This window comes from Protopterus annectens, chromosome 6.part0, assembly GCF_019279795.1.
Source record: "Protopterus annectens isolate FY-2018-M chromosome 6.part0, PAN1.0, whole genome shotgun sequence".
NCBI classification, from domain to species: Eukaryota; Metazoa; Chordata; order Ceratodontiformes; family Protopteridae; genus Protopterus; species Protopterus annectens.
In genome coordinates this window covers 772,630,683-772,644,125 of record NC_056737.1, presented here as the reverse complement: position 1 = coordinate 772,644,125, position 13,443 = coordinate 772,630,683, and the positions used below count along the sequence as shown (strand labels likewise).

Sequence of the window (13,443 nt, the reverse complement as noted above, 5' to 3'; positions counted from 1 at the left end):
TTGGAAAGGTTACTTGTATATTTAAAGGGTAAGGGGATAGAGTTCCAGGAGTGGGCTACATAGCTGGAATAGAGAGAGATTCCTGCTGACAGGTGTGGTTTGTAGGTAGTGAGGAGCATTTTGTTTTCAGATCATAGTAGTCTAACAGGGGTGTATGTATGCAATAAGTCTAGTACAGCTTTGATTTGTTCTGGCTTGTATATTAATTTGTGGACTATGAGTAGTTAGGTGTAACTGAGTTGCTTGGGTTCAAGCAAATGAAGTTGTTTTAGGGCTAAACAGTGATGGGTTCTGTCTGAGAAGTTAGCGACAAATTTTGGTATTTAATTGTAGCACTGGTTAAGTTTATTTTGGATGGAAGATTGAAGGTTATGCAGCACACAGTAAAGTAGGGAGTAGGAGTATAGAGACCAGATGTTTCCTGGATGAATCAGTTAAGTAGTTTTTTGTTCTATAGTGTCCATAATTTTTGTTCATTTTTTTCATAACCTGTTGCACATGCAAGTCAAATTTCAGGTTATCATCAATTGTCATGCCTAGTAGCTTGGTATGGTGGGATGATGTCTATAGGTGTGTTATCAGACACACTGTTATTAAGAAATTTTGTTTGAGGTGTTTAAGGGCTTTTGAGAGGAATAGCAGCGACTTTTTTTTGTTTTGTTTTTTGATTGAGTAGAAGCTAGGAGTTATTGAGCCAGTTTTCATCTGATAAAATTGACTCTTAGGTGAGGTGTTGTAGGGTAATTAAGTTACTGGCAAAACAGATTCAAGTGGAGTCATCAGCATACTGTATAAGAGATGTTTGACATTTGGTGGGAGTGTAGGTTGTTAGTAAATATGCTGAGAAGCAAAGGCCCCAGTATGGAACTTTGGGGAACACCTGTTCTGACAGGTTGGAAGGATGCGTAAGAATTAATCTATTTAACAAATTGAAATCTACTGGAAAGGTAGCTGGAGAACCATTTGGTGGAGGTGTTTGATAGGTCAAGCAAAGAGAGTTGTTTTAGAAGAAAGCTGTGGGAAATGGTGTCAAAGGCCTTTGACAGGTCCAGAAACATAGCAGAAATGAGCTGGCTTTTTTCTCTGGCTATGTTAATAGTGTTGGTGAAATTTAAGACAGCTGTGTTAGTGTTATGCCCTGGTCTGAAACCATGTTGTGTAGGGGTAATGAGGAAGTTTATTTGTAAATGAATAAATGATTATGAATGCATTTTTTAAGGATTTTTGAAAGAGGGGAAATAATGGCAATGGGTGTAAAGTTGGATATATCATTGGAGTTACCTCACTTGTGAAGTAGGATGGTGTGAGATTTTTTCCATAAGGCTGGGGCATGTGATTCCTGAATAGATCTATTTATGAGAATGGACAGTGGAAAGGAAATTGAGTTGGCTGCTATTTTTAAGACAAGACCAGGAATCCCATATGGAGACAGTGTACTTAGTTTAATTTATTTGAGGTATTTCTTGATTGTTATGGTAGAAGCTGGTTGAAAGGAGAAAGAGGAAATGGGAGGTGAGACTGAGTGGAATGTGGTCAGATTATTAGAGGAGAATGATGTGTTTTGAGTTTCGTTGTAAAGCAGTTTAGCAATGTTAGAGATAAAGTGATCACTGGAAGCGTTAGTTGTATCTTCCTGTGAGTAATTGGGGTTGGGGTTTGGCTATCCATTTGAGTGAAGGTGTAGCATTTCAAATATGGTCTCTCAAAATTGTCTAAAATTTTTGTAACATTTATTCTTCAAATTGGAGAAATAATATTTCTTGTCAAGTATGAGCAGACATTTAGCTTTATTTCTTAAGTATTTATAAGATTATTTTCTGTTTTATTATTGAGCCATACCTTCCAGGCTTTATCTCTATTCCTCATTAACTTACTGGTGGTAGGAGTGAGCCAAGAATCATGGTTATTTTGCACTCTTTTAAGCATGTGTGTGTGGGTGGGGGGGGGGGTGCTGTTTAGGGGTTCCAAAATATCTTATTAAGATATTAAAACAGACAACAGCATCATCTAGTGGCAAGATTTTTAGAGTGTTCCAGTTTTGAGATTGTAGTGAGGTGTTAAACAGTTCTGGGTAAAAGTTGTTCATGTTGAAAGAAGATTTATATGTGTATTCCCTGACAGAAGTATGGCATTCTTTTGTATCATATATGGGCAGGTGGTCAGTAAGTGTACGAGCGAATGTGCTGTGGGAGCTTATATTGTTAGGGTGACTTGTTAATAACCAGTCCATGGTTGTAGTTTTTACAATTTTTCAGGTTGGTTCTAGCAGGATCACTGATAAGGTGGGAGAAATTATACAGGTTTATACAAGAAGTCGTTATCTCCGAGGTGACTTATGATCTCGGAGATTATTTCAAACAACTAATTACTGCAACTCTTTAACATACCAAGTATTATTTCAGTACTAAATCAACAGCAAAATCCATGTTTTCCTAACAAACTTAGGACTTATGCTACTGAATAAGGAAACAATGAGACTCAATCTGAAAATTGGGCACCACACCCTACTACACATTACAATAACTAACTATCCCACTCATGTCTTTTCTGTGTCCACTTTCTTTCCATCACTGACCATTGTCCCATAAACAAAACTTATGCGCTCACCATAAAGATAGATTCATGTTGACTTATTTTCATCCAGTTCAAACTTTGTTATCGGATCTGACCTTGACACCTTTAGAAGCTGTGGATCCAAGGGCTCTGACTCCCCCTATCCATAATTCCTCTCTTCATCCAAATACCTCTTATTGAGTTTGCCTACTTATTAGCCAACAAAGTCTCTTATCATCTTATAAAATATAACATCTAATTTCTATACCAGAATATAATCTGAAGAAAACAAGCAATTGAGGTTGTATAAAGACAAGGTTCCTGGTTAGGTTCATTCAATCAAAAAGGACCACCAAGTGAAAACATTTTGAAAAGGGGAGGGAGGGAGGGATATTGAACTGGATGCAAAGAAGACAAGATGGCTCTATCTGTATGGGGATAGATCGCTAGTTGCCTCAAACCTGGGAGGTAACAAGAAAGGATATTCCTGAGAATGGTGGAGTCAAAAGATGTGCAGGACTGTACATCCAGCTTATATTGACAAATGAATGTGTGAACTGTGGACCAAGTTGCTGCATCACAGATTTCATCTATAGGAACTCTACACATAAAAGCAGTAGAAGTAGCCACAGACCTTGTTGAGTGAGCAGTTTCTTAGTTAAAAACTTTCAATTTTTCATGTACATGTTGACATGTAATAAATGCAGTGTGTATTCTCCTTTGTTATAAAATCATGGGAAGAATACTGGCAAATTAATGGTTTGATTAATGTTCATTTCGGTAACCAGGATTTGTTCTCAAAGAAACCCTATCCTTACAGAAAAACAAATAAGGAGGTTTACAAGAAAGTGCTTGCAATTTGGAAATCCTTTTAGCTGATGTGATGGCCACTAGGAAAAATAGCCTTCCAAGAACGGTACTTTAAGTTTGCTCAAGTTGCTGGTTCAGAGGGGCTTTTTGTTAAGGTTTGAAGCATGATGGTTATGTCCCATGAAGGAATAGGATCCCTTATGGGGGTCTTAATAAGTTCCCTTTAGAAGACTCTCTGAAATCTTTAGAGAAGCTATAGTTGTCTGATTGTGCCCATTATGGAAACTGGGAAATAGCAGCTATTTGCACTTTAATTGTCGAGAAGCTGGATTCATTTTGGAAAAGGTCTGACAAGAAGTCTAAAATGTGAGGAAGAGGAGCTGAAAATGGCTATACCCTCTTAGCAGCTGCTCAGATACAGAATTTTTTCCATTAGCTAAGGTAAACTTTTTTTGGTTCTCTATTTTTGAGAGGCTAAGAAAATAAGAACCACTTTAGTGGAAAGCCTGGCATCTCTGGCCACAATTAAAATTAAAGCCTGGCATCTCTGGCCACAATTAAAATTGGAAGACCCATGTGGTTAATTTTAGTGTCTCTGGGTCTGGGTGAGGCTGCCTGGATGAGCAACTCAGAAGATCTGGATGGTTGTCCAGCATCCATGGAGGATGTAGCAGATAAGGCCAGAGGAAGGGCAACCACATTTGTCGGAACCAGAAAGGAGCAATGAGGATTACTTTAACATTTTATCTCCTTGTTTGTTGTCAAAGGAAAGGGGGGAAAGGCATATAGAAGACCCAGAGGTTAACTGTGGACTAGAATGTCTCTGGCCTAATTCCTCCATCAGCAAAATGAAGAGAGCTGCTTTACCTGTGGTTTAGGTACAAAGCAAAAAAGATCACAGCATGGCTGACCCTAGTGGATGAAGATCTGACTTGCCACTGCTCGACTGAGTGACCACGTGTGATGTAGGAGGATGGATCTGCTCAATTTGTCCACTAATATACTGGAAATCTCGGGAATATGCATTGCTATAAGAAAGCAATGGGAAGACATCACCCATTGCCATACTCTCATGGCCTCTCAACACAGAGGATATGAACAGGTTTTGACATGCATGTTGATGTACCAGACTACTGACATGTTGCCAGTGTGGAGAGAGATCACACCCCTGGGGAGACAGTTCTGGAAAGCCTACAATGCTAGGAGAACTGGCTTCATCTCAAGCTCAGTGATGTGGAGAGTGGCCTCTGTGTTTGATCATGAACCTTGAAACTTTTTCCCTATGAAATGCCCCCACCCCCCCCCCCCCACACACACACACACACACACACCAGGAAGGAAGCATCCACTATGGCCATGCCACGGAAGGATGTGGAGAAAAACGCTGACCTTCTAGGAGAGCTGTGAAGGACAACCACCATGTGATGTCAGACTTGCACACAATTGATACAGAAATCTGCACATGAAAAGGATGGAGGAACTGGGACCAATGAATGGAAAGGGTCCACTGAAGAACTCTCATTTAGTATCTGGCTAGGGGAACTAACATTATTGATGAAGTCATGAGTCCTACCAATTGTAAGTCTTAAAGGTGGAGAGGGATGTTGAAGAACCTGCAAGGCTGTCTGCCATACAGATACAATCTTGGACTTTGGGTGAGTCTTAACCTGATTGCTTGTGTTCAAATGACATCCAATGAACTCGATTTGTTGTGTCAGTATCAGTTTGCTTTTGGAGTGTTTGACTGTGATCCTCAAATGTTGAAGAAATTGGAGCAAGAAGTCCCATTGCTGGAAAAGAAGACTCCTGTTTGGTGCAGTGAGAAGCCAATTGCCCTAGTATGGATATACCCAGTACCCTAGTAGTCTGAGATGTGCTGCGAATACTGGAAGTGATTGACTCACAGTTGGAAATGAAAAAAATGTCATTGACTGCCTTGAAATTTTGATATGGTAGTAGGCATCTTAGAAATCTATAAAGCACATCCAATCGTACTTCCTCAATAAAGGTAGAATAGACTGAACTGTGACCATATGGAAGTTTGTTTCATGAACTGACTGAGATGACTGAGGTCCAAAACTGGCTGTAGGTTCCCTGTCTATTTCAGAAACATGAAGAATCTGGAATAGACTCTGGATTTTAACTGGTCTGGGGGAACTTGTTGGATGATTTTTTTTTAACAGCTTTCAGACTTTTGCTATTACGGATTACATCTGATGGGATGATACTGTGGGAATCCTCCTTTCTTTTCTTTAAGGAAGGGAAAACAAAGGGTATTATATAGCCTTTGGTTACTATTCATGAAACAACTGTCTGATGTGAAGGCCTACCAGGTTTGAGGTGCAGTGATAAGCATGCCCCCCAACTACTTCCATAGTATGGCAGTTGGCCAATCCTTCAAGGGTGCATGAAGAATTTCTCAGAAAAGAGAAAAGGGACCGAGAAATCCTTAATTATGTGGTCTGCTTCTGCTTCTAGGGTGATATCCATTGAAACTGTTCCTCACTATTCCTCAGGATGACTGCAAGAGCATCCTGGCTGAACCCTTGAGACTTTCTGAACCACATCTTCTTGCCAACTCTCTGGATTTCTGAAGAAGGTTCGCTGTGGGACAGAGAAGCGTATCTTACTCACTCATGTTGAGAGTTTCCTTAGTGTTTGCCTCAAAGAATGAGGAGCCATCAGAGAAGTATTACGGAAGAACATCTTGAAGCCTAACCCAAAGTTGCCCAATCACATCCAGTACAGCCAGCAGATACCTATGTCAATACCTGTTGCACTAGCTGTATCATCAGCTGTGTTAGAAAGCGACCACATGGGCACTTTAGACACTGACTATGGTGTAGACAGTTGGAACCCAACTGTTTTCTGAATATCCATTGGGAGGTTATCCAAGAGCAACTTGGTGAGTTCCTTTGTCAAGTCCCCCTGAAAACACATCATGTGGGCTAGATAATTCAGCATGAAAGTTCAATGCGAAAGTAGCTGAAGCATAATCTGTTCCCAAATCTGTCCAGCACTCTTGATTCCCTGTTAGGAAGATGAACAGACCTACTCTCTTTAGAGAGTTTCTTTTTACTGGCTGCTGCCACAGCCATGGCATCTACTGAGGGACCCTAGTGTCAGAGTGCTCTACCCTTAGGTCAACCAAAATCTTGTCTGGCTTTTTAAGAATTGGCTTTGCTGTGTCGGGATCCTTCCAAAACTGCTAAACCACCAGGTCTGTGAGTGCAACAGCAGACGGCACCACCCAGGAGGTAGAAGGGCCAGTTCCAAAAGCCCTGAGGAATACAGACTCTTCAGGGGACGGTATATCAGTGGACACACCTCCTCACTACTTCATCAGTTCCAAAATGTCACCAAAGATGCCCTCTTCCAGAGGGGATCTTGTCGACCCATACCCATCATCCAAGTCTGTGTCTTACATGTCTGTTTCCTAGGATCCTACCTTGGCTGGAATCAGACAGGGAGTTCACATGGTAACCAGCCACAAGGCTAAAGGAAGCTGACTGTCCTTGTCAATGTGGATGTGGTGAGTCAGATGCAACATCCAAAAGTGGACGGAATGGAGCTGAGCATATGGAAAGCAGATCTTCTCTTGGCTTAGAAAGAACCCTTTTGAAAGCCTTGAATGCCAAGGCAACGATCAGGCCTGAAGAGACTCCCACACCATCATGCTGAGATGAAGGAAGAGCCTCCAGTGACCTGACTCATTCCAGCTCAGAAGTCAACACTGAAGATGAGTAACCTAGTGCAGAGGTGTTGAATGAAAGAAACAGTTCCAAAAGTCTGGATCAGAATTTGTGCCTCAAGCCCCTGTACTGATGCTTCATCTCATAAACTCTTTCCAATCTTATGGCAAAGGAGTTGAGAGAGTAATGGACAAGCTGGAGTTGAAGTTGACAGGACTGTCGGCTCTGACATGGGTAGTCCTGGGAAGGCTCTGATCCATGGGCTTCAGATCCAAAAGGAGGACTGGAAAAATTAGTGGAGGGATTATTGGAGCCATTCTTAAAATGTCCTGAGTGGACTGAGCCTGGAGAATCTCTAGTTGAATTTGCTTCCGAAGAAATCTTGCCATCATCCTGTCTACATCTTCTTTGGTAAGGCTCTCAGTGACTAAACAAACCTGGAAGATGAAGCCACTGATGGTCTGGACGAGCATCCCTCCTGAAGATTAGGTGAATGGAGCTGAGGATTCTCTAATTCAGGGGAAAAAAATGAGGAGGAGTTATCAGCAAGGGGGAGTGGGATCTGTTGGAAGAGTCATCTTCAGTGCCGGACCCAAGATTTTTAATAGGACCACAGACCGTTTTCTAGATTTATCTGATTGCTTCTCAAATTATTTATCTTTGTCCTTCTATTTTTCCTTGGACTTGTCATTTTGTTTAGATTTCTCCACAGACTTATCTGGAGATATAAAAGGAGCATCAGAAGGAGAAGATGAAGCCTGAGTAAATTGTCCTTACTGAGGGATCAAACCTTTTAAAACAAAGTTGCCTATAACGCCCTGGATCTGAAAGAGATAGGTTGCTGGCTTTATCTTTGGTTCATTATCCTGCTCTAGGAAAGGTCCTTGCAAATTATTTTTTTTGCTAATCATCAAGTACATTAAAAAGCAAAGTGTACTTTTCAGACACCAAAATAGATTTTGGTGTAGCAGAAGAACCACCTTGACAGTATTATGCACTCTCCTGACCAAAAATATCCTCTCTGAGTTAACCAATGTATTTGACTCCTGTTAAAATTCCTAACCATTGCAGAATTTAGCAGCTTTACAATTAACTAGTTTAAAAAATTTCCATCCACAGAAACTTCAAAGTACAAATTGTATCCTCTGCTACATCTACTGCTTCCCTAACCAAAGGTATCGTCTGATGGTCTGTACTCCCCCCCCCCATACTATTTCCCCTGTTTATAAATAAACACCACTGTGATTTACCCCAGCTTTCCATCATAACATACACAGATTGCATGTTAATATGCAAGCCACACTGAATCATCAAAAAAAAAAGAGAGAGTGAGAGAGAACACGACACTTAAACCTCACTAGATTGTTATTAGACTGGCTTGCCCTTAACACACACAGAAAAAAACACACAAAAACATATATATTCTCCTTCTGGATCCTGAATTCACTCCTGTGCATACAGCATTTCAGGCAATGAGTGCCCTTCGGCACTCCTTGTTTTCACAGCAGATACGGGTTTTACTAGATTGGGTTGCTAGCCCAAGGCTCAACCATTCTCATAGAGTGCACCACACACACACACACACATACACACTTAGGGTCAATTAAGAGTATCTAATCCACCTACTGCATGCCTTTGGAATATGGGAGTAAACCGGAGCACCCGGAGGAAATCTATACGTATGCAGGAAGGACATGCAGAATTCACACAGGAGGCACCCCAGCCAAGAAATGAACCAGAAAACCTTTTGCTGTGAGGCGACAATGCTAACTGCTACACCACTGCGTCATCCATCCATGCATACCCATACCCCCCCCACACACACACACACACACACACACACGCACACAGAAAAAAAGAAAAATCACCAAGACTATGAACTTTGTGGCACAGCAATGATTATACTTAGGTCCCAATACGTGGTACATCTACAAAAAATATTCAGAAACCCTTGAAAACTGCTACAAATTTCCAGTACCTATGTGTGTAGCTTGATCAAAACCTAAACTTTAAAAGCAACACTATTGTTACTAAATCTAAAATCACCATTCCTATTTTTAGCAAAACTGATATTCCACTTCCTTCCTCCCAAAGATAGAATGGCAGCAAGAAAAGAAGCCCTACTTTCCCAGCTGGAATACAATCTCCTTGTTACAGCAGCAATCTCTAAACAAAACACTGCATCCCCAATCCATCTCAAACATCTGTAGGTTTACTACCCTAAACCATAGAAGACAAATCACCATTGTAGTTAAAACTCAAATGTAAGAAAGATCTAGAATATTTTTAATGCTGTTTAACCCGCAAAAGTCCTTACTCCCAAAACATTCAAATAGAGCTTTACATCTATTCCCACCTCAGGTCCTGCATTACTTACTCTAAGGAATAACTTTACTGCATAAATCACTGTTTCTCTGTACTAGTTCCCCAACTCTCAGAATCCCTATCAACTTACCTTAGGGAAATGGACTGCCATAAGCCATTTCATGAAGACAGACTGAACAAGATTTGGACCATGCAGTCTGCAATATAAAGAACCACATATCCAAACTATCACTGATCATTCTATAATCCATTTAGGATTAATTAGCACAGATTGAAATAAGAAAGAGCACAGTGGTTAATTTAAATGCTTCAATTCACATTTTCTTTACCCATAGCCTTAAATTGGTTTGGATTAAAGGGATCAAGAAGTAATCGGTAATGAAAACAATTTTACATAAGGGCAGATATGTCCATTGAACTGTTAAGTATGTTGATGTTACAGAGGCATGAATTCAAACTAGCATCATATTCACAGACAGTGGGATTCTGAATCATATATTACACCACTTTCTACTGGCCTCGTCATGGTATGCCTTCTAAAAGAAGGCGATGCACAAATTAACATGTTTCCACAACCCATGGTTATGAAATACAAAGTGGTATAAATCTGTAAAATGGAAACCAATAGTAAATTCATGAAAATGTGTACAAGTTAAACTTTACTTTTACATTTTTTTCTTTGTTTTATTTTAATAAACTGACATGAAAAATTCTGGGGATTATAGTATTTTAACAGCTTTCGATCAAAATGAAAATGATTAACATTTCAGTGTATAATATCTTACGTTTTTCATACTGTTAGCAAGATTCTGCATACTGCCCTGGAAAGAAGAATTAAGCTACACAGTTTTTCATATTAAGGTACAGATGTTTCTTAAACAATTTGAAGAAGCCACATTGCAATTATATCTAAACTAAAGCAAAACGTGATTTTTTTATACGGTAAAGTGATCGCCTCAGGGCTACAGTCCAATTTATTATGTTTACATAAAGTCTCTAAACATAGTCATGTTAAATCTACAAAGAAAGCTTTACAGTGTACATACCTGGATATTAAGTTTTGGAGGGTCTTTCTTTTCTGATCGCATTTCAACAACTGCAATGTTAGGTTTCTTTACTTTTGACTGTGCCTTTGGGGGCGATGGGAGAATTGAAGTTGTAATTGTTACAGGCTGTGGTGTAGTTAGAAAAACACCAGATGGCTGTGGTGCAGTCCCATCAATACGTGGCTGACCTGTAAAGTGAAAAAATAAATTAATTAAGCTTGCGCACCAAGATCATGTAAACAGGTTTCAAAATAAAGTACACAACCCACAATTAACATACCTAACAAATTTTTCTTCTCCTCTCAATTAACATATCTGCCTAAACTGTTTACATATATTACTCTCTGCAGTTAGAAGCTATGCGATTAAATGCATCTTTTTTGTACTATGCCATAGTGTTACACTGAATTTTTTTTATTTTAGGTATTGCTACAGTCCTTGTGAATAACTTAATGCTAACCAAATTTCTCAAACGTTGTTACTGCATTCTCAAAATACTGTACTTTTGCCTTGTATATATTCATATTGTATATTTATCTCTGTTTTTGTACTGTTAAATATCTTACAAGTTGAATTGTTAGGTTTTTCTTATTTTTTAATTACTTTCCTGGAGCTTTTCTCCGGGGTCTCCACTGAAAAAGGGCTCTCTGGGCCCAGTCAGACTAACCTGGTTAACAAATGTAAAAATAAATAAATAAATAAACTCTGCAAAGGAAAGCAACATGTTAATAAAATGAATTTATTCGATATTTTCAAATATGCGGTTTGGGATATCATTATAATAGACTAGAACAAAATTTATAGATTTAAATTTGTGCAATGATCCACCTCATGGAAAACACCAGTCTGCCACAAAGAAAATTGCAATACTTAACTTCTGTATATCACATCCCAGGTCAAGCTGCAGTCCTTGTCACAAACAAGATAATGCAATGGATTTCTCTCTGTAAATCCATCCCAGAACCTAATTGCTAAAATAATTATCTGCCCCTTGGGATGCAATAAATTAGCTAACAATCAAAATTCTTACAAAAGAAACAGAAACCCTAGAGCTATTTAACAAAGCTAATCAATCTAGAGCAGCACCTTTTAAATTGATTCAATATAAGTAATCACACAGTTTTAGATGGTGTACTCCCTTCCTCTGAACACCTGTCTTCAGCTAGTGATCAGGTATGTAAAAAAATAGTCACAGGAAGTAAGCATTTTGAGGAAAACATACCCTGGAATATTCCCATTTTTTACTCCTGTATCTATTCTTCCTGTTTTTGTTACTCACCTTAAGGTGTTTTTGCTTCAGCCAGCTTACCTTCCAAGCTGTTTCAATGAAAAAAATAATAATCTACCATTATTATCTCCCACACTCAAAAAATCACTGCAGTCCTCCAAATTCTCTTCACTCTTGATATGTTGTCCCTTTTCCTTGTCTTCTGTTCTGTACTTCACTGAGACAGCTGTCCCTACATCTTCTCTGCCTTGTATCCCACTAATTTCTCCAATGTCCTGCCCTTGCTCAGAATGCATCTATGTTGTGACTCGCTGCATTTCAGGTGGTAAATGGTGTTTCTTCAACTACTGCTGGTGTGAGGGGTGCTACTGGTAAAGGGAGTACTCTAGAAAAACAGAGACATCACTTACTTACATTTTAACCACATTCACAACATTATTTATTTAACTTTGTAAACCAACTAACTGTTCCCAAGACCAACTAACTGTTTCCAAGACCATTTCAGCCATGATGGGCACAACAGGCAGTAACAACATTTCAAAATAACATTTACAAACCAATTACCTTTTGAGTTACATTTCAAACCATTTGCATTCAGGTTGCATTATAGCCAACATTTACAATTCAATAATTACTACAGTTGTGCTTTAACATGAATGCTATTTACACAAGTCACTGAATTCTGTTCAAGGATACTAGCACTAATACAGTTGAATAACTACCACAACTGTGATTTTACATAAATGTTACTTACACAAATAACTGCATTACAAGCAGAGATACTAACAATATTTATTTCTATACGGTCACTGGATGGACAACCATCTCTGCGTATAATTATGGCCGCTTACTGTTGAGTACAGTTGATGTTGCTATTTCTATATACTGCCTTTTAGTTTTGTAACTCCTTCAACAATTATGATTATAAATATGAATTCCAGACAGATCTGTTATGCTAATCTATATATAATCATATTGTAGTCTTATTATCTACTTACAGTATACAAGAGAGATATAAAATGTATGGAAATTAATTACTCCAGCTGTGTGTTACCATGCTAATGTTTCAGCTGTGATACAGTAGGTACACCACTGCTATAGCAGAACATACAGTAATACAATATGCACAAATACTAGTCAGATTGTAACAGCATGACTAACAACATTTAAGGACCGCATAATATAGCAAGTACATGGAAAAAACATCCTGTCACAAATGCTATAAAATTAAATATACTTAATCATAAGCAACAAAGAGATGTTATATCTTATGGCTCAGATGATGATGCCATACTAAGCCTCTGATCACCAACAAAATGTCCGAATGTCTCCCTGGCGCCTACTCACAATTTATGAAACAGTTTCTTTAACCTACAGAGTGCAAATGTTTCTAGGAAGCAAAACATTTTTTCAAGAAAAAGAAATAGAGTTACCCTAACAGTCTAGATCTTTTATAGTGTACCATGTTAACATACAATTTAAGTCCTCTCGGAGAATATTACAGACATTGTCTGTTGTCCAACTATCTCAGTCAAAACTTACTGAAAGACAATATTGTTATTTGATGCGCTACTGTAAATCTCTTGCATTATTTGCTGCTTCACTAAACTATGTTCTGCATTATTGTGTATTCAAGTTCTGGCTGAAAAGGGTTTATAGGATGAGTCCATTTGCCCAATCATAAAAATCCAGCTGTCTGTATAAAGGTAAGTACAGTTATAATGTCAAACGTCTCTAATGAATACTGGACACTGTGTCCTGAAAAAACACCTGCAAACAAAGAAAAACT

The 13,443-nt window shown here is 38.8% G+C and overlaps 1 protein-coding gene across 1 annotated transcript in view; it reads right to left on the bottom strand.

The window, feature by feature from the left end:
• Positions 1–13,443, bottom strand: part of KIAA0586 (KIAA0586 ortholog) — a 4,394,667-nt gene that overhangs the window by 1,378,778 nt on the left and 3,002,446 nt on the right. The window contains exon 16 of the mRNA XM_044074450.1: positions 10,427–10,614. Within this exon, the coding sequence (XP_043930385.1) occupies positions 10,427–10,614 (188 nt within the window). The remainder of the gene's footprint in view (positions 1–10,426; positions 10,615–13,443) is intronic.